Source organism: Buteo buteo, chromosome 11, assembly GCF_964188355.1.
Source record: "Buteo buteo chromosome 11, bButBut1.hap1.1, whole genome shotgun sequence".
Classification (NCBI taxonomy): domain Eukaryota; kingdom Metazoa; phylum Chordata; class Aves; order Accipitriformes; family Accipitridae; genus Buteo; species Buteo buteo.
In genome coordinates, this window is record NC_134181.1 from 42,548,952 (window position 1) to 42,570,243 (window position 21,292).

A 21,292-nucleotide genomic window follows, 5' to 3' on the forward strand; every position below is an offset into this window, starting at 1 on the left:
CTCAGGGGAAAGCCACTTACCCCCAGCGCTAACGCTGTTTTATGCTTAATTAAATTCAGGGGCAGCAAGGGGAAGGAAGCAGCTGCCCTGGCCCCCTTTGGCTCCCGATGAATCTCTGCGATTGTGCCCTCCCCTCCTAGCTTTATTACCAGGACATTTAACAAAAATAATGAGAGCATTTACGGCTACGTTGAATATTCTGCAGAGCTTTGCCTGGTTTCGCAGAGCTGGGACAGAAGTCTGTGGAGGGCTTCACCCCTAGGTCATGCATATAGGCATAAGCAGGCTCCCGCTTCTCCAAAACCTTCCCGTTCGTTCTTAATTAGGGATGGAAATGAGTCCCTGGCTCATGCTCTGCCACGGCAGCCCCAGCAGAGCAGGGAGAGCCACAGGGGGAAAAGGCAAAGAAGAGGAAAGGATTTAAAAAACAAGGGTAAATGATGAAAAAAAAAAAAAGACGGCAGCTACAAGTCAATGAGCTGGGTAATGAAAATTCAGGAGCCGTGAATGTTAGCTTTTATTACAAAGCCATTCCTAGAGGGAAAGGTAGAGATTAATTCGGCATTTGAGGCTTGGGGGGTTTGGGGTCTGCTTGTTTGTTTTACCTGCTTGTTCCCCTCCTGTTTCTGGGGAAAGCAGTGCCAGGGCCAGGCAGCTACAGCAAAGCTGGTAAACCTAAATACTTTGCGTTCACCCTAACTTTTAACAACTGGGGAATTTATTTGCTCTTTTCTGAGAGACTACAGGCACCAGGACTGACACAGAGCCGGAGCCACAGCATCGCAGGGGCACGTCCCAGCATCCCTCCTCCTGCGCAGGGACCAGCCCTGGGCAGGCACAGCAGTTGCTTGAGCAATAGGAATCACCACGTTAAAATATATAAACTATATATATATATATATATATATGATAATATCACTTCCAGAAAACCACGACCAGCTGCAGACTAACCAGGCATTTCTTGTCCAGGTTTAAATCCCAATTTGCTAACTCATCAGCGTTTAATCAATGGCAACAGCGATCATTATCACTTCATAGCTCCAGCTAAATCAGTTACCCACAGATGATTGGTGTATTCCCAGCACCCATCCCTAGAAAAAGCAATCGTGTCTCCAGAAGCAGCTTTACTCAGTGCTGATGGCTGCATGATACCATGTAAGAGCTGGGCTCTGCCAAATTTAAAGCAGTAGAAGTGGCCCCAGCCTCTGCCTCACTATCTTTTTCCAGTCCTGCCCAATTTTACGGCCAGCACGGCCCCTCTTCTTTGCACCGCAGCTTAACTGCAGTTTGGGGTGGGTTGGCTTCTTGATGCCACAACATTGCTGGGAAACAGAGGCCCCCAAGACTTTTGCTGCTGCTGCAAAAAAAAGAGGATACAGCCCAAGGCTGTGGGCAAAACCCACCTGATGCCAGAGCTACCCTGCACGCAGGCGATGCTCTCATCCAAGCCGATCTCGGCCGCCCCTCCAGCGCATCCATCCCCCTATCTCCTAAAGATAATTCCGCACATAACCCTATAAACGTGGGTATCTAAAGCCAGGCCAAGGACAGCAGTGAGGGGGGAGGCTCTCAGGATCTGACTCAGAGCTCCGGTGTGAGCAGAGCCGAGGTCTGGTGGACAGCACGACCCCTAAGGACACCGCTGCCATCGCCGGCACGCAGACCCCACCTCAGCCCCATTTTGGTGTGTTCTTCACCCCATTTCCCATCTCATTAAAGCTTCCTGCAAGGATGAGCTGGTGAGAGGCTGGTCGGTCTCCCCATGCCCAAGTCCCTGCTCAGCTCCACCAGCAAAACCCTAATTATCCCCCTCGCAACGTTAAGGAGCGACACACACAGCTCCAGCACCGTGACGTACTTGCAGTTTTTGCATTTTAAGCCGAACAACATTCCTTTCCCGCAGACGGTGCAGGTCTGAGACATCCAGTACTTGGTGGAAAACCTGCAGAGAGAAACACGAAAAGTGGCCAGGGAGAGATGAAGCTGCTCCACCCCATCCGTGCTCCTGCAGGAACATCTCCTGAGTCCCGATTTATCCTTTCCTTGCTGTGCTCAAACACTGCTGCGGGTGTCAAGGCATCATTCTAGGGATGCCAAAGCACAAATTTGAGCCCCCCCTTTGGTTATGCAGAAGGGCAAAGCCTGCTCTAAAGGGGGTACAAGCCAGCCAGGATGGGCATTAGCCACCGGCTTGCTGCAGCTTCCCAGCTTTGCCCACCCTAGGCTGTGGCCAGAGCCCCCCAAAACACCTCCCTCCCCTGGGGACCCAAGTTTCCAGCCTGTCAGAGAAGCAGCTGCCCCACTGAATAGCAGAACTGAGACTATTTCTAGTGCTTTTCTTTCTTGAGGTAGATACAGAAGGGCAATAATCCGGAGATGGGAAATTTGCTGAAGGTTGACAAGGTCACGGATAATACATGGCTTTTATTGATAGCGACTCAAGCCTTATCTAAACCAAATCTGAACTGAAATGGAATTTAAATAGGCTTCTAGGACAGCGCAGCCCAGCATGGGAAACAGGGGGAACGGCCCCGAGCCCCCCATCCTGGACCAGAGATAGAAATAGAGATGTTCATCCCCCAGCATCAGGGGGGATTCACCCGGCGCTGCAGTAGGGTTGCCGTACCTGTGTTTTATCGAGTTTCCTAGATCTCGACGGGGGATCTGCGGGGACCAGCGAGGCACTGACAGCGTATCTGTGGGAAGAAGAGAGACAGGGAAAACCATCAGGTGATAATAAAGGTGAGAGCCGGGGTTCAAGCTTTTGGGAAGGGGAGCAAAGGATGCACACAAAAAAATGGGGTTTGCCTGATATTTCCCCTTAGAGATGCCACGCTGGGCTCCCTTTCTGGAAAGCAAGAGACCTCTGGCTTGGGTCTGTGGGGAACCAGGGTCTCCTGCCCCCACATAGCCCCCAGCACCCAGTTTGGGGCAGGGAGAGAGGTGGGAGGTGATGCACCCACCCCGTGGGTGCTGCACCCACGTGCACACCCAGCAGGACTGCAAAGCTATCGGAGCCACGTCACAATGTCCAAACGAGAAAGTGAAAACGAAGCTGAAATGGCAACTGCATCATTTATTAATAAGACATCACGTCTTGCGGTTGCGGCTGAACAAAAAGCCAAGCGTCAGCCGCTTGGAAGGCAATTTAACTCATATGCAAATAGAAAACAAAGTAAAAAGCAGCCTCGGCGATCTCCTTCTAAGGGAAAAGGAGGGAGAAAGGGTAACGGGACCTTGGCTGGGTAAGGAAAAAGAGATAAGTTCATTAGCGCCGGCTGGAGCCAGCAGGTAATTAGCAGCACGGCCGCGCCGGTGCTGTGCTTGGACTCTACATCCCCCTTCAGCCTCAGCAAGGGCAGAGACCCTCATCCTCCTCCTGCCGGCTGCACTGGCCGCAGGAGAGCTCCTGTCCCGTGGGATGCTCAGCCCCGGAGGGGGATCTGTGCCAGGGATTCAAAGGCTGGATTTTTCAATAAGGGATTCGAGAGGTTTCCCGCGTACAAGCAACCAGCCCCGGCATGAGGCGAGCCGAGCCGCGGCGCAGAGCCGAGCGGCAGCGCCCAGCTGCGAGCCCGGCCGTTTGCTCAGTATGCCAGCAAATCCCTCACTAAATACACTTTCGATATTATCCCTCCGAGCGGGGAGAACCACTGTTTGCTTTAATATCCCATTTTAATATAGCGGGCGGCAGGGTGTTTTAATTGCGCTCTCTTTCTGAAGGTTACATTTACATGCCGCTTCCCGTGCAAGGCGCTGTTAAAAGTCTTGGGAGCATCCTAAAACGCATCCATCTCCCGTACCTCCTGCCAGCAGCTGCTCCGGCTCCTTCTCTTATTTCACCGCCTCGGCCCCGATCACCCCTCGGGCACAGCCAGCAATTAAGATGTTGAAGGACTACAAAGTCAATTAAGGTAATTGCTGCCCCCAGCCCAGGGAAGGCTGTCTTACACCAGCAGCATGCCAATATTTTTGACCCACACTTCTCACCAGCCCTTGAGCCAACCCTGGGCTCCTGGACCAGCGTCCCTCCCGCTGCCCCAATATCTGCAGCCTCCCAAGGATGCCTGTGAGCCCCAAAGACGATGCTTTAGAGTGGGACCACTCCACGCATGAGCACTATTCCTCCCTAAACATCACTTTCTCATCAGTAAATCACATTACACAAATAAGTTCCCCCCGCCACCTCAACACCAGTCCTTGATGAACTAAACACCCAGGCAAGAACAGCTCCTCTCCCAGAATTAAATTACAACCTCCGCTTTATCAGCCACAATTTATTTCCACTAACTTTCAGCTGGCCTCAATTAAATCCTGCCATCCTAGGGAGGGGGAGAGGGGACATAGGCAAAGACGGCTGAGCCTTTTAATTACTTTCTAAATGTGCTCACTGCAAAAATGTATTAAAGTGTATCGGGAATTTTAACCTCCTAACAAAAATGAGACCTACGTGATTCACGGCTAATTATGTTCATTAGAGGGAGCGATACATGAAGGATCGCGGCGTTTAACAATAGACCTGCTGTTTGCAGGAGGGCAGGGGAAGGCACCCCACCGCCGATGGGAACGGCCCCAAGGATTTGGGGGGCTTTGAAGTTAATTGGTGATTCTCCCCTTTAACCTGTGCACGTGAGATGCCCAACCAGAGGAAAAGCTGTTTCTCCCGCTGCAATATTAAATCAGGGTGATGCCCAAAGGGAAGGTGGAGATACAGCAGCCCCCCCCACACACACACAGGAGAAATATTCTTATCAAACCCCCCAAATTGCTACAATTAGAGTTAATTGCAAGAAAGAAAAAAAAAACCCCTCGTGGCCACAGGAGCACATCTCGCCGCTGCAGGGGGACCAGGCTTTGTCATGGGGACCCCGTGGTGGAGAAGTGCCAGACCCGAGGTGCTGCGGCTGCCCCCACGGCAGCGGGATAAGTCGACCCTCATGAGCTTTGAAGTACGACAGCCAGTTCCCTGCCTCCCTCCATCCTTCGGCTGCTGGCAGCTCGCCGCCCTGCGCTAACGACCCCGAGCTGCCCCGCAACGATTGATGTCTCCTGACCTCCCCTGCCCGGGTGTCAGTCATTACTTATACATTTATCACCAGCAACCTCCTTTATGGCTTGAAAATCAGAGCTCTCTTTGCCATAATTCCCCTCGCACAAGTGTACGAGGGCAGTTTTAGGATTATTTTTTTTCCCCCCCTCTCCTCCTCTGAGGTGGTATTTAATGGGCACGGGTGGAATTTCCCAGGGAAGAACGCAGCCGGTACCCACCGAGCAGCCCAACAGGGACCCCCAGCTGAGCACCCATCCCTTTTCTGACTCCCCCATCACCCGGAGGGGCCCTCAAAGGCCAAACTCTGCTCCTCAACACCGCGGTGGTGCTCGATGCCAACCAGCACATCCATCCTCGCAGAGCGGCACAGCCCCCACAGCCGGGCACCCGATGCCGGGGGATGCCACCCTCCACCGAAACACCCCAAAACCTCTGCGCTCTCCTTCGCCGCAGCATCGCGCCGGCAAAGGTCACAGCTCCTGCTCCGCGCGGCACAGCTTATCCTAAAGTCAACAGCCCGCGCTTGACGGGATCAGATGTGCCGGGAGGAAAGTAGGAAAGGGGGGAAACCACCCGGGCGGAGGGTGACAGCCGCCTCCGGCGCGTCTCTGACAGCCAACATGGGAGAAGAGCCCTGCCGCCCGGCTCCCCAGCAGTGACAGGCAGCTGTGACAGCCGTCACTGGTCCCTGAGTGGCAGCCGCGCACCTCAGAGGTGACGGGGACCGGGATGCTGCCTCAGCCGTGACGCCCTCCTCACCCCCGCTGCCATCCCGACAGCTCCCTGGTGCCTTTTGGCTGCGGGTGCAGATGTTTCTCCTTTGCTCCCCGGCTGGGAGGTGGGATGCCTGGGCATCTCCTGCATGGAGAAGAGCAGCCAGAGCTCCCCTATTTCATTTATTTTGGGTTTCCACCCTCCCTGGGGGCAGATCAGGAGGGCAGCGGTGCCCTCAGCAAGCCCCAACACCTTCACCGAATACACCGGGAGCATCACCTGAGGCCGGCAGCTGTGCCAAAACACACCGATAGGGACCGTGTTTTGGCACAATATCCCCCTCCTTCATCTCCTGGCACCTTTCTGGATGCCCAGGGAATTGGTGTAAATGTGTTATCCATCACAGTGACAGCCCGATAAACAAACCTTCCTCCTCCTACTACAACAAACAGCGTCAGGCAATGTTCACGTTATGAATGGGACAGATAAAATCGATGGAAGAGAACTTGGAAAGCATCCCGGGATGAATCACCGCAAAGCCAAAGAACAGCCAGAAGACTTTGCATTTGTCTGTCGACGTCCTACAGACCCACGTCTACCCCAGGCAGCCACCAAAACACTCCCAGCCCTGGCCCCAGGGCAGTTGAGTCTCCAGGAGAGATTATGGGGAGACACCAGGCTCCAGCCTCCTCCTGAAACAGTTCAACAGTCCCTTGGAAGACAATCACAACAGGTCCAGCATCAGGGTTCTCTCTACCACCCCAGCCCCAGGCAGAAATCACAGCCCCAGGGGCCGTATCATGATGGTGATGGGGGATGCTGACAGACGTTACTGCCCGCATGGTCCTAACTGGGGAGCCGAGCACACTGGGGAGCTGCTCCGCAGCAAAGGGTGCGCCGAAAGGGTGCAAAATCCCTCCATGAGACACCTTTGTCCTCACTCTAGCTGCCTTTAGGGCCAAAATAGGATGGGAGAGATCCCCAAATAGCTCAGCTGCAGCAACGCTTGGAGCAGCAGCACCAGCAGTGTTCCCTCCCCACGATACAAAATCCATGCAGGATTCAAGCTAAAAAGGGAGTCAGCCTGCCCCCTCCATTAGTGCACGTGGCAAATATCCTGCACAAAATCACAGCCGGGTCCAAACTCAGCGACGTCTCTGCTGTGGGCAGAAGGATGATCCAGCTGGTTGAAACGAAACCTGAGCCCTTGCAGAGGGGATCATCCAAAGCAGCCGAAGAAGGCAGAGCTATTCTCAGAGCATCTCTCTAGTAAGAAAACGGAGTCACTTTATAATCCTAGCAGTTCCTCTTTGCAGCGTGACAATCCTATTTATACAGCCGAAATGTCATGTTCAGTCGCTTCGCTGGCTTAAATACTCGCATTGTGATTTTTTCCCCCCAATTCGCAGCCTTGCAGGGTCAATTAGGCTTACCCAGACAAAGCTGTATTCTTCAGCTCCACACAGCACTGCTGGGGTAGGAAACCCTCCGGTGCCTCGCTGCTGGCTGGAGTGGCTCGATGGCAAGGCAGCCAGCTGCGGCCAGATGTGGGCTGCAGGGAGCTCCTGGCCAAGCTGCCAACACAGCCGTAGAGTGCTTGTACAATGGCTTGTACTGGCAGCAGGGCAGGTTCAGGGAGGAGAAAACCACTGATGGTCACAAAGAAATGATGTCCCAGTTGGGAAGTCCCCTGCTGAAGGTGATTTGGGCTGGGACAGTGTTTAAAAGAAGTCTCTTCCCTATGAAACCACCCCCAGCATCGGGGATGGGATGCCTGTAGAGATGGGCCATGGTCTGAGTGGCAGTGATGGCTCGCACACATGCCCCATGGCCCCCTCGACACCGGCATTGTGCTCTCAGGTCCTGCCTGGTCCTTTCCAGCAGAAAGCCTGGATTTAGGGCTCCTGGATTCCCAGCACAGGGCTTGATCCACTGGACATTATCTTGAATCCTTCTCCGCCAGACTTTGAGGGCTCTTTCTCAGATGCTCAGGGCTGAGGAAGCACAAAGAGCTCTGGTGGCATCTCAGCACTTGCCACTTGTTGCCCATCACTGGTTGACCACCCAAGCCCCAAGTAGGCACAGCCAGCCTGCTTCCCAGGGCAGAAGGTCAGCGCCATAAACCGCAAAGTCCTTGGTCGCAAAGCCAAGAGGAAGATCCAGAAGAAGTGACTCACCAGGGACACGGCTAGAGGAGCACTGAAGGCAACTGTGGATTCAACAGAGCTGACGTATAGGACTGGGCTGATGCACCCAGCTGGGAGCTGAGGAGAGGGGAGGTGGGCATCACTGGACACCACATTAAAACAGCCATGATCGGCTCTCAAGGGATAAGACAAAGGCTTCGAGGCATCACGGTTCATAACTCCACGTACCAGGGGATGCTCCATAGCTCTTGTCTTGCTCCCAGGCCACAGAAAAAGACTCTCCGCTGTATGCTGCGGGAAGGTGTTCAGCAACATTCCTGCATGAAGAGGCCTCACACACAGCTTCAGTTTGTGGGCTGCTGGGGACATGTGATGGGTTTTTCTCTCCTGGTACACACAAGGTCTTGGGTTGGGTTGCGTTGGCTGCTCCTTTCCTTCTGCAGGGTTGGACACCAGCTAGACAAAGGGCAGCAGTGAGGATGTTCCCCCGCACAGCCACGTGCCCAGGTGCTCATTTTTCTGTCGTAGCACAGCAAAGTCACACGCAGATTTTCTGTCCTTCCTTTCACCCCCTTTTGTTTTAAATAGTCCAGGATGGAAACGACATTGTTGGCCCATCCTGGAGACCACAGAGCAGGTGACCTGATCTGGATGCACACGGTGACAACGCTCCGGCTGGCATTGTTGTAGGGAGAGGACAAGCAGAGGGCACAGCCCAGGAGCAATGCCAGCTGCCCCCAGGACACCCAGATAACGGAGATACAAACTGGACCTACTAGACATAAGCCTTTACAATAAAAAGGAAGAGATCCAACCTGATTTCTGGGTGCTTGTAGCCAAGTCACAGGGTGTTGAGTCCTAAATCCTATTTCAAAGTAACAACAAGTCTCTGGTGGTCACTTGTTCACCAGGAGCGACCAGATGTACCAAGTGAGGGTCCTGGATGGAGCCAGACAAACCATCTTCTGTCCCTCAGCCATAGGGTTGGGCTATTTCAGGGCCAAGCTAGCATTCAAGGACACCCAGAAACTTTCCCCCTTCTGCTTCCCCTCCAAGGGCTGCTAAGGAAAAATTTCAATTCAAAAGCAAAATTCACAGGGATCCTGGCCCGCGTCAAGGGGACTTTGCCCCTCCAGCAAGATTTGTGCTGCAGGAAAAAGAGGCTCCTTCTACAACTCGCTGCCAGCCCTTGCGCTCTCGCTCCATGTCTGTGAAAATCTATTCCCATCAGGGCAAATCGGCTGTTAAAAATAAGAGAGAAGCATCCAAACCCACATCCGATCAGGACCAGAGATGACACAGATGGGAGCATGCTCCTGCCACAAGCAGCAAGACACGTTGGCTGTTGAAAACAGATCGTCGAGAGACAGCTGGGAAGAGAGGGGTCTCACCAAGGGCTCACCGGGCTCCTCTCCCGCATCTCAATCCAACAACAACAACAACAACGTTTTTTTGTTTCAGTGCTCAGGGAAGTAATTCCACATCAACCCAGAGCGTATCAGGTGCCGCCATGCTGATCCCACAAGAGAAAAAGGGAAGATGCGTTTTTCTGTTGGGGTTTTACAAAAGTTTAGGTTTTTAGTTTTTACCCATGGTCATAGGGATGGGATATTGTGGAAAACTTGGCTGCCAAACCGCGTCCGTGCCACAAGGATGGGAACAGCGAGGTCCTTGGGATGGGGGTTGGCATGACGCACGGGCTCACACCCTTGGTGAACCCCGTGGAGTTCATCCAGCAGCACACGGGAAACCCGTTGCACTTAAAATGCAATGCAAAATAGTGGCACCCCGAGAAATGGGGTGAGGTGTGACCCCCAAACTGTGGTCAGTGCTTCTCATAGGACCTACAACCCCTGGTACTTTGGACCAGCGAGAACGGCAACAAGACGACAGCAGCTGACCTGAGGACATGTGAAGCACCGTGTACCGGAGCATGGGGAAGCCACCCACGTCCCATAACAGCAACGCGGAACATGGGGAAAGCTGCAGAGATACCTACTCCTTCCCACAAATAAATGTGCCACTGCACCTCTTGGCATAACTCATCTTCTCCCCACAAGGTAACGAACCTTGGCATCAAGCTCCATTAAACCCCATCTCTCTCCCCATAGGGCCACGCTCAGCACCCAGCTGCCACGTGCAGGATGCGGCCGCTCTTCCCACAGGGTCACAAGCAGGAAAGCAAACGTGGAAGCAGACAGAAACGTGGGATGCACCTCAAGAACAAGGCCACCGGTACAGAAATTATGCAGAAACACAGGAGAGCTAGAAAAACTACAATTGAGGGGGATTTTTTTGCCTTGCATCAAATTTTCCCTGCAGGTCCCCAGGAGTGAGGGATGCTGAGTGCATGGATGCTGATCCTGCAGGGACCAAATGATTTCACCGATGCCAAAACCTCCCAACAGGGATCAAATGGCTGGTGCAACCAAGCCTCTCTCTCCACAGCTCACGTCTAGCCCAGAAAACAATCATTCACAGCAGCCAAGAAAGTTGGAGGGCCGAGGGAAATGAGAAGAGACACCTCTCCAGCCGTGGTTAGTCACTTGATAGCCCATCACTTCTCATTGCATCACGTTCCTGCGATGCCACTTTACATCAGGTTATCACACCACGGGATGTAATCCAATGCTGATGCGTGAGGAAACCTAATGCAACGAGACACAGCGGGGGTTTGCTGAGAATGGGTTTTATTTCTTGGTTTCTGGTCTGCTACACCCCATCGTTCTGGGCTGCAAGCTGAACTTGGCCCATGCCGCAGGGGAAATAGCAATGCAAAAATACCCATGCAAAAACACCCCTCGCTCCAGGCAAATCTGCTGGCTGTGCCGGCAAGAGTCAGGTAGTTGGACATCTCTAGAAACAACGTCGCCTGTTTGCAGAGCTCCTGCCAGGTCCCACTGTCCCCAAAGCCAAGGAAAGGGGAGGAAAAGGATGCCAGAAATGGCTCAATGACCCTTTGACAATCCTAAACAGCAGTTTATTGGCATAAAAAAAATAAATAAAGAAAGAAATCACAAAGATTTTGCCTTGCAAGTGGTTGGAAGAGGCATGGCTGCAGGGATGCAAGCAGGGCAAACTAACTGTCCCACCACACTGGCACCCAGCGCCCGCAAACCAGTGCTCAGGGCAGCCGGTGAAGCCATCCCGGTGCTGCTTCCCGCCCCGGTGAGAAGTATGGTGAGGAGGAAAACCTGCCGGTGCCAGGGGAATGAATGGGCAGGGAGGGGTGTTGCCTGCAACCCCCTTCTTCAGCCAAGAGCCGAGTGGTAAGAACAACTGGAAGAACCCAAAATGAGCCAGAAAGACCACATTTTGGGAAAGCATACAAGGGAAAAGTCTGGGGAGGGGAAGGTGGCAGAAAACCAGCCTGGAGATGGAGTTGGAAGAAGTTTTTAGTTGAGCAACAAGAGGCAAGAGGAGCTTGCCCTCCCCACAAGAGCTCTTGGCATGCAAATTGCTCCCAGCAGCTGCCACGCGTTTTCTGGGAGGGCTTTGTTTAGGCTGAGAGTCACGCCTGGCTTGTAAAAATCTTCAATTCCTGCAGAATTAACTGGGGCACCGGTCCAAGACCAGGAAATGAGGCTCGGGCTGTTGCTCTCCGGCCAGCAGCAACGCCCCGGGTGAGCTCATCAGCCCAAAGCCATCGAGTCCCACCACCAGCATCTCCTGGAAGGGGGCAAAGCACCCCGGGCAGACCCGCGGGCAGGATTGGGGCTGGCTGCTGGGATCAAGCTCCGTGGGGTTTGCACCAGACCTGTCTGCATCGGGGCCAGCTTCATCCGAGACTCCGCTTTGGCTCAAAACCGCACAAGCGGGAGAGGTCAGAAAAGCAGCCTCCTTGCACAAAGGTAAAACCACAGCTGGATTTACAAAGGAGCCCTTGGAAAGGTCACTCTCAAGCCAGCGTCACCAACCCAGGCAGCACAGAAAGGCTCATGGCTTTTTCCAAGTAGCCACCCTCCTGCACCCATGTTATTGCGATACAGGAGCATATCGGCTTGCGTAAATCAATATTCAATGATAGTGGTTTTATATATATATACAGACATATATATTCAAATTTCCAGGCTTATATTTGCCCAGAAGCACCTTCATTCGAGCAACATCCCCCAGTTCATCGACGCACAACGGACACCCCGATTTTCCCACAGTCACGTCCTCTGCTTGGCATCAACGATCACCCACCCCATGGAAGAAGGACCTGGGGGGAGGACGGGACAGTCGGACTTACTTGCTGAGAAGGTGGCTTCGGTGTGGACAGGAGGGGTGGAAGGGAGGAAAGGCGGGTACCCCACAAAGAAGGAGCGCAGGGAGCGCTCGGAGAGGAGCGGGGAGCGCTGCGCGGGGATGTTCTCACAGCTTCCCACGCTGTTGTGGATCTTGAGGTTCAAGGGCTTGTTCTTCTTCTTGACTCTGGAAGGAAAAGGGAGGAGAAAAAAAAGGAGAGAAAAGTGAAGGGCAAGAAATTGCGGGGGGTGGGGGGGATTTGCTCACAGGTGGGGAGGGGGGACTGATGCACCGAGGGACCGGTGGCACCCGTAGGATGGCTGCTCATGCAGGGAGATGCTGCACCACCCCGTGAGCTTATGTGATAATTAGACCTATTTTCCTTACAAGAACTTTCAGCACCCCCGCCCCCCCATCATTTAAAAAAGGCAATTTTCATTAAGGAACACATTACATTCGAGAACTCTTCCTCCTGCAAAACCTGGCTGAAAAGGGTCAGTTGGTCCAAAAGCCCTGTCACCCCCAGACTTTCTGGCCTTATCACAACCCCAAAAATCACAAGACCCCAGGTAACTGCCTTGTCCCATTTGGGGCCAGGAGGGCTGGTTGTGCTGCTCTGCCCATCACAGCTCCTCGGTGCTCAGAGGCTGTCAGCATGGGGTAAGGCTTGCATCCCATGGCAGCCATCACACAGAGCTCATCTGCATCCCTAAACACTGGCCGTTACTACCAGCCCTGCTTCGAGTGGGGGAAACTGAGGCACAGAGGGATTACAGAGCAGATTCAGACTGCTTGCTACAGCACTTAAGATGGACTTAGGCACTCACAGCGCTGCTAAGCTCGAGAGATGCTGCTAAGCTCGAGAGATGCTGCTAAGCTCGAGAGATGCTGCTAAGCTCGAGAGATGCTGCTAAGCTCGAGAGATGCTGCTAAGCTCGAGAGATGCTGCTAAGCTCGAGAGATGCTGCTAAGCTCGAGAGATGCTGCTGTCTGTGCATCACGACAGCACTCGCCCTAGAGTCTTCCTACCGAGAGCAAGATGCCAGCACCCAGATCACTGGCATTCTGCAGCACTCAGCACCTCCTCCAATTTTAATGTCATTTAATGTCACCTACATCCGTTTTAGGGCCCAGGCAGGGGAATTGAGTACAACCGAGGGGTGGACTGCAGTGGAGCGTGTCACCCAAGGCTAACACCATGAGCAGCCCCAACAGAAACCTGGGGAACAGCTCAACGAGGCACAGGACTGTGGTGAGGACAACCCTAAGCACTGGGAAAGGTTCATCAGAAATGAAACGCTGCAGAGCAGGGAGATACAAGACACCCACCCCTCACTTACCAGCCCATTTTTCCACCCTCCTTGTGCTGTGAACAGGACCAGCCATTACTTCGGTGGCTCAGATGGGCCCAAAGCAGCACAAAAAACTGAAAGATTTGCAATGCAGACAGCTTGCAAGGGCTGGGCTGCAGGTTTCGGGCACTGCTAAGCCTTGCCGGCTCAGCTGCTCCCACCTCAGCCACCTTGCAATAGAGCAAGGTAGAGAGGAGCATCGTCTGCCCTGCCCCAAAACAGCCTCCGAGAAAGGCATCCCAGCCCTTTTGGAGATTTGGAGGATTTGGGGCAGAGATCCCCTTCCGAGCATGGAGTGAGCAGTGCGACAGCTCATGCTCACGAGGGACCCTCCTGCCCTCCCAGCAACGCAGCTCACGAATGGCTGGAGATGGTTTTCTTGCAGGGGACACAGCATCGATGCACAAATGAATTACGGCCTTTAATTCAACCCGCTGCCTTCAGTTCCTGGTTGTATTGTTAGAATTAGGCAAAAAACCAAAGTGGGAGCAAAGAGGGAAGCAAGGAAATCACAGCCCCTCTGCAGCAGCAGCAGCTAAGCCCATTCTGCTGCAGCCCAGGAGAGAAACCCAGAGCATCTGGCCCCAAAACCAAACCAGAGCTGTGCAACGCCGAGCAGCACCGTGCAACGCCACAAGCCCCGTTCCAGTGAAAATCAGGAGAGTAAAAACCCATGCACCGCTCTCTGGCAAAACTTTCCCCTTTGTGTCCAGCACCTGCTTCCCTGCAAACACCTTTACACTTATTCGCAGGCACCAGGTCCTGCTCTGCTGCCATCGCTCCGGTACCATCGACCGGAGACGTACCCGAGCTCAGACACCCGCTGCTGCCCGCAGGCGAGCCATCCTCCCTGGGGCTGTGCATCTCCCACCGCCCCAGGGCCCCCAGCGACACCCAGGGGCATCTGGCCCTGCCAGGTGATAGGAAATGACCGGGCTGTGCTCGTCAGCCCGCTTTAGCAGAAGAAAATTAAACCGCCCTTTAATAAGCTAATTGTTTCCTCGCACAGGAAAAGCTGCTGCAGCCTTGAGGGTGGCTGTAATGACTTCTTTGGGTGACTGGACTCAGGGATGGGGCAGATGATTGCCTCCAGCCAGGGTCAAGAGCAAAACTCTCCTGGCTTGGAGCCCACGGGGGTCTGATGCACCGGCAGCCCCCCAGCCCCCATGCTGCGCCCTGCCAGGGGATCCAAGCTGCCCCTCACTCTAAACCCCCAGTCCTTAAAGCAAATCTGCAAAGCACCAAGGCGAGGAGAAGCATGGTGGTCCCCAGAGCCAGTCCGACCCCTCCATCGCCGCCACTTGATCCCAACCCAACCCGCCGGCACAACCACAGCGTCTCCGCCGAAGCCCCCGGTGCGGCTCCCCCAGCGCGGGCATGGCCCCAGCTCCCCGCTAGCTCAGCCCCGGCACTCGGCCCAAACCGCTTCCTGCAACACAGTGATTAGCCACTAATCTCATTTTTTTCCACCCATAAATCAGTTCCAGACCAAATATTTACCGCGAGCATCATTTCCTTGCCAAGCAGGGCTGGTGACAGCTCTCATTATTAGGAAGGATGAGTGATTTTGGACAGAGAGATATTTTTCTCTCTCTCTGTTTCTTCAGGGAAAAAAAAAAAAATTTAAAAAAATTAATACACACAAACACCATGATCCAATTGGGTGACCAGCGAGGTTTGGCTGCCTGTCTCGCCATGGCCTTGACTCCTTTCTCTGTCTGAAAGGAGGGGGAGCAAGGACCAAAGCCTGGAGAGGAGCAGGATGCTGCAGCAGGAGCATCCTCCCCCACGGCAAGTCCCCCACCGCAGGGGGCTCACAAGGACAGGGTACCCCGCTGCAAGTACCCCAACACTGGGGACAGCGGTGTCCCAGCTGTTAGGGACCCCCGAGGTGTCCCTGGGGGACTGGTTTGGGGACTGAGAGCAAACCTGCACTTCCACCTCCCTGCGTGCTCCCCTAAGCTTTGAGTCCTGCTCAAACAGGCTGAGATGGCAGCTTGCCCTCCATGGGAAAGCAGCACCGGAGCAGGATGCGGCCACAGAGCCCACAGCACCCATGGGGAGCCCAGGAGGAGCTGAAGGGCCAGGGGAAGCATGTGGCTGGGTTGTAGAGGACACGGCTGTCCCCTTGCTGGCTTCCCTCTGTTTTTTTCCCCCCAACTGGCAGCCAGTGTCCCAGCACCATGCATGGTTGGGTGGTGCACCCAGGGAGCAAACCTCTGGCCCATCCTCCAGGAAAGGCAATGGGGAGGAAGGTAGAAACAGCAAATAACCCAAAAATCTGTAGGAGGACAAGTCCTGCAAACGGCAGAGGGCACAAACAACGAGCTGCAAAGACATCCCAAGAGGCGACGCAGTTCCTCTGCTTCTCTGCAATCTCCTCTCGGCCGCTCCAAAGCGGCCCCGAGGCCACAACCACCGATTTGGGGACAAGGCACCCAGGGTGCCAGCAGGGCACGGAGCAAACCCCTCCCTGCCATGCAAACCAAGCCCTGTTTGGGGCTGCTTGTGCAAAAAGAGGGTCAAATACCAGCCTTGCTGCATGGGCTTCGGTGCAGGATGAGGCCGGCCAGGGGCACCACATAAGGAACTTACTGCCATGGTGGGGGGGTCACAGCCCACTCCTCGCCAACCTCCTACATCCCCCTGTTTGCATTGCAGCATCCCAGAGTGAAATTGGGATGGTTCTCCTTGACCTTACACCAGAGGCGCTCCCCCAGATCAGCACGGCAACAACCGTCCCAGTGGGGAGCATCTCCTGGCCCATCAGGGCGTCCTCTCCAGGGGCTTTGCAGAGGGCTCCGAAGGAGGCATTTTGGGGAATACTCTTTTATAGAATCATTGAATCATTTAGGTTGGAAAAGAGCCTTAAAATCATCAAGTCCAACTGTTCAGACCCCCCCGTGCTCCTGCACCACCCATGCTCATCTCAGCCCACGGAAGGAGCAGCAGGACAGGGATGATACACCAGAGCCCCCTCCCCATAACCTACTGCTGGGACGCTCGGTAAAGCTCAGAAAACTTCAGGCTCCTGGGAGGGGACGTGCTTTGACCGGTGACTGTGCCAGCCCAGCACAGGATGCGGCCACCACCCTTTGGGAGAGACTGACCCGGGGCTGCACCAAACCAGCCCCGCTGCAAAAAGTCTTCCTCCTCCGGAGCACTAAGCCACCCTTAAATTAGGTTTTTTCCACTCCAGGGTGAAAGGTCTCTTGCTTTTCAGGTGGTAAGCGGAGATAAGGGTGTAAATCCCCGGGGCAGAGGAGGCTATACCTCCTAACCACCGCCAGCCTCAACTTCAATATCCAGGAGAGGTTTCGCTGGTCTCTGGCAAACGTTTCCATTTTCCTCTCATTTCCCAAGCCAGCATCACATGAAGCAGGGAAAAAACACGTGCTGGAAACACATTGTGCTCCTCCCAGCTTAAACCCCCCAGCACAGCCCAGAGTCCCTGTCCCAGCTGGGCATCACCCCCCTGTCACGCTGCCAAACCCAGCAAGGACAGCAGAAGTGAAAAAGGGGATTTTTTTAAAAAAAACAAGTAAGACCATCAACTTAATTCAATTTTCCACAGGGATAAAGCCCCGACACAGCAGCAGACCCCCCCTCCTCCTGCAAGGGGTTGGCCCAGGCTGGACCTCGCTGCTGGGAATCTCAGCCAAACAAGTCCCAGCCGGATCGGGAGGAACCAGCAAAGTCCAGTGCAGGATGCAAGCTGATGAACTCGGGAAGAGGGGGGGTTGGCAGCACTAATCCCCCCGGTAAGCACCATTTCAGACCTCTCCAGAAGCTGGCGAGTTCTCAGCTGCTTGGCTGGGGTGGGGGGGGCGGGAAGGTGATCACTCCCCCCTAAAACAACCCAGTGATTATACAGAAAGGCCGATGGAGAAGCAAATGTGGCAGAAGAGAAAGCGCAGCACAGCTTTGCAAAGCCACAGGGCTGCGGAAGGGGCTGTTTAGATGGTGGCGATACCTCCCAGCCCCCGGGAAGGAGCATTTTCCTCCAGTCACAGCTGGACAACTACCGAAATGAAAGTCCAGCCTGTGCCGGGGGAGGCGGCGAAGCACCGGCCGGGGGGGGAGCGGGGAGCTAGTTATATACCAGTTATTTTTTTATTTTGGCTTTAAAGGGATTGTGGGGAGCAAAGAGGACCACATGCAGTCTATCTCTAGGCTTGAAGCTCCCCAAAATCTAGGGGACACCCTGGGGTGACTAAGGCAAGCCCCTGTCACCGCCAGGGTTGGCAGGAAAAGTGTCACCACAGGGACAAGGGCTCATTTCCCACCAGATTTGGAGTAGATCCCCAAATCTGACTATCTCGACTATTTTTTTTGCCACTCCGGGAGCCTCAAGTCCCCTCTCCACACTCATCCCAGCCCTGTCCCCGCTGCAGGAGGCTCTGCAAGCATCAAGCACCCCTCGCTGCAGGGGTGCCAGGCTCCCCGTTGGCAAGACGGGGCCAGATCCTGCCCTACACTGCCCTCAGCTCCCCAGACCTTTTCCGAGGTCACCAGTTCTCAGCTCTTCCCACATTGCGAACCCCGTGGCTGCTCCTGGACCTGCAGACCCTCCCCAGCATCCCGTCAGCCTGCTCTGTTCCATTACCTCTCACCATCCCCTAACCCTCTGCATGGCCCAAAAACCCCTCATTTTTATCCTTGCCTTCCCTGTGCGTCTCTCGGCAGGAACACCAGACACAGCACTCCCCACCCAAGCCCCCCGAAACCAGAGTTTGGAGGAGCATCAGGGCTCCTTTCTGCTGCAGTCTGACACAGATGCATGGGAAAGTCAGCGCCGCTCACTGGGAGCGATTCCACGCACAGATAGGTAAATGCCAACTATTAGGGATGTAATTTCATGCAAGAATTTGCTAAATATATGATGATGGTTTTCAAAAAAAAGAAAAAAAAAACCAAACCAGCTAGTTTGAAGCACTTAATGCAAATCCCTTTAGGTGTCAATCCAGCCTGAATGGCTCATCCCCGCCTGCTCTGTGGAATCAGTCAAATGCTTATCACCAGCTTTGGAAAAAAAAATAGAGGGTTTCAACAGGCAGCGAAAAACACGAGCAGACACCCAGGACAAAGGGCTCATCACTCCCTTCAGCCCCAGCAAGTTTCTACATGCATCAAAGCCTGGCGGAAGGGCAAGGATTGACAGGGGCTTACGGTGCGAGCCAGGATGCGGGGATGGTATGGATGCTATAGGGTCCGTGACAGAAAGGTACCCGGTGAGGATGCGCGGATCTTCACCGTGCAAAAGCACGAAGCGGCTGGGATGTACCCAGGTGATTCACAGGCTGGAAGAGCAGGACCTGCTGGGAAAGCGAGCGCTCGCCAGCAGAATTTGGAATATGGGGATGGGCACAGGGGGACCTATATGTTACGGGGAGCGGAGATGCAACGGCCATAGTGCTGTCAGCTCCACGATGCTCCCAGAGTACTGCTCTGCCCAGGGCTATGGCTGACCCACGGCCATCCTGAAGAGCATCCCAAAGGGGACTCACCAACTGGTCCCCTACACCACAGTGGCATTCGCTTCTCTACGCCCGCTGCTTATATAAAAGATGGAAATCAGGTAAATAACTATCTGCTCTGCAGGCGTTTGTTCTCACTTGCCACTATTATCATAATTAGAAAAATTAAAAGAGGTTTAAATTTAAAATTTAGCCAAAACAGGTGAGTTGACCCTGCAGCTGTCGGCACCAGACTGTGTTTTATTCACCACTTTGCTCCTCTCCAGCACACTCCAATTTCAACCCAAGCGTTTCTTTTAAAAGAAGGGATATAGGGTGAAAAAAAAAATCCTCTCATTGGTATTTCACTTAGCTCTCTCAAAGGATTAAAGATCGCTGCTGCCTGGCCTGAAGTGCACAGCCTCGGTCAGGATTCAGCCCGGAAGATTTATGGCCTTTTGACTGGCTTAATTGCACAATATTCTGTATTAAATCAGAAGAAGGAGAAGGTAAAGCGCTTCCCCCACACTTCGGCAGCCTGCAAGACTCTGCCTGTCCGCACCAGGCAGTCACCTCTGGCCCGAGCAAGCAGCATCCATGTGCAATGACAAAAAAAGGAGTAAACCCCACAAATTTATTTTAATGCAAGAAGAGCTGCCAGTTCTGCTCTCTTCTTGTTGGGTTCCTGTGTCGGCACATGGATGGCAAAACCCAACTCCTCTTTTCAGGCATTCCCAAAAAATCCACAAAAATCCAGGCGACTTCCCTGGCCAAGCAGCGTGAGCATCCCCAAACCAACAGGCTTGTGGAGTTTGGACCAAAACTGCCAGGTTGAAACCATCACAGCCAGAAAAGGAGGCACCAGGTCACCTTTCACTCATGAGAATAAACGCAGCATCCATGCCCGGTGTCATCGTTCATCCCTCCCCATGCAGCAAGGACAGCACCGACTGCTTTAGCATTTCAGGGTTCAAGGCAAACACACAGGTAAAGCCAGCGGATTATTTGAACCTGCTTGAACAGAAGAAATTTCTTCATTATACATGCAGAGTTGAACAAGCTCTATGCAATACTAGCTTGATATTAAAAAAAAAAAAAAGAATATCTACCATATGTTACATTTATCCTCCTCATTACTGTAAGAGGCAACAAAAGCCTCCTCCTCCGGCCAGTGGAAAAGCAGGTTCCTCAAATCAAAGCCTCGACAGTTAAATATTTATCCAAGTGCCTGTCCCCGCTTCCCTGGATGGCTGAGTTTTAAGGTTCAAGTCTTACTGATCTATTATTCTCTTTTCATAGCACAAAGCGTAACTTTTTATTACAGCTGCAAATTATAAAGCAGGGAAACTCTTTGAAGGGGCTCGAGCCAAACAGGTTTTTTTCCCCTCCTGGGACTCGTGCGCCAACGAGACGGTGCTGCAGGAGGGTAGCAGGAGCGATGCTCGGAGCAGAGGCAGGCTGCTGTGTGGAAGGAGCTCAAGGAGCTAATTGCCAGGATCCTGAAGCAGGTCCTGTTTCTCATTAAACCCCTTCTGTTTTCTTAATTTCCACCATTACGTTTCTTTGAGGGACACACAAGGGCGGTGGTGGATGAGCTGTGGCCAACCAACGATGGTGAGGTTGAGTGTCCTTTTGCTGGGGCCACTTCCACACCAGTTCAGCCCTGGCATGTTCCTCGTTTGCACCCAGATGAGTGGGTTTCTCCATCCCCAGACAACACAACCTCAGTCAGATGGGCCAGGTCCGGGCATTTTTTTTCCCCCCACCAAATCACAGACTCATAGAATAGTTTGGGTTGGAAGGGACCTTTAAAGGTCATCTAGTCCAACCCCTCCTGCAATGAGCAGGGACATCTTCAACCAGATCAGGTTGCTCAGAGCCCCGTCCAACCTGACCTTGAATGTTTCCAGGGATGGGGCATCTACCACCGCTCTGGGCAACCTGCTCCAGTGCTTTACCACCCTCATCATAAAAAAATTTCTTCCTTGTATCTAGTCTGAATCTCCCTTCTTTTAGTTTAAAACCATTACCCCTTGTCCTATTGCAGCAGGCCCTACTAAAAAGTCTGTCCCCATCTTTCTTCTAAGCCCCCTTTAAGTACTGGAGGCTGCAATAAGGTCTCCCCGGAGCCTTCTCTTCTCCAGGCTGAACAGCCCCAACTCTCTCAGCCTCTCCTCAAAGGAGAGGAATGAGTGGGCTGAAGACCACAGAGCTCTCCATCAGTATAAGATCCCATTTCCCAACCACCATCATCTCCACGCTTGCAAAACTCAACTAAGAAAAGGGACGTGATCAACTCAGTCTCTTGCTTACACCACTTGCATTAACACGAGAAGAGAAACA

General features: G+C 53.5%; 1 protein-coding gene across 1 annotated transcript in view; it reads right to left on the reverse strand.

Moving 5' to 3' along the window:
• Positions 1 to 21,292, reverse strand: part of KSR2 (kinase suppressor of ras 2) — an 82,058-nt gene that overhangs the window by 38,604 nt on the left and 22,162 nt on the right. The window contains exons 5-7 of the mRNA XM_075039650.1: positions 12,146 to 12,327; positions 2,627 to 2,696; positions 1,859 to 1,942 (exon numbers count right to left, since the gene is read on the reverse strand). Coding sequence (XP_074895751.1) covers positions 1,859 to 1,942; positions 2,627 to 2,696; positions 12,146 to 12,327 — 336 coding nt within the window. The remainder of the gene's footprint in view (positions 1 to 1,858; positions 1,943 to 2,626; positions 2,697 to 12,145; positions 12,328 to 21,292) is intronic.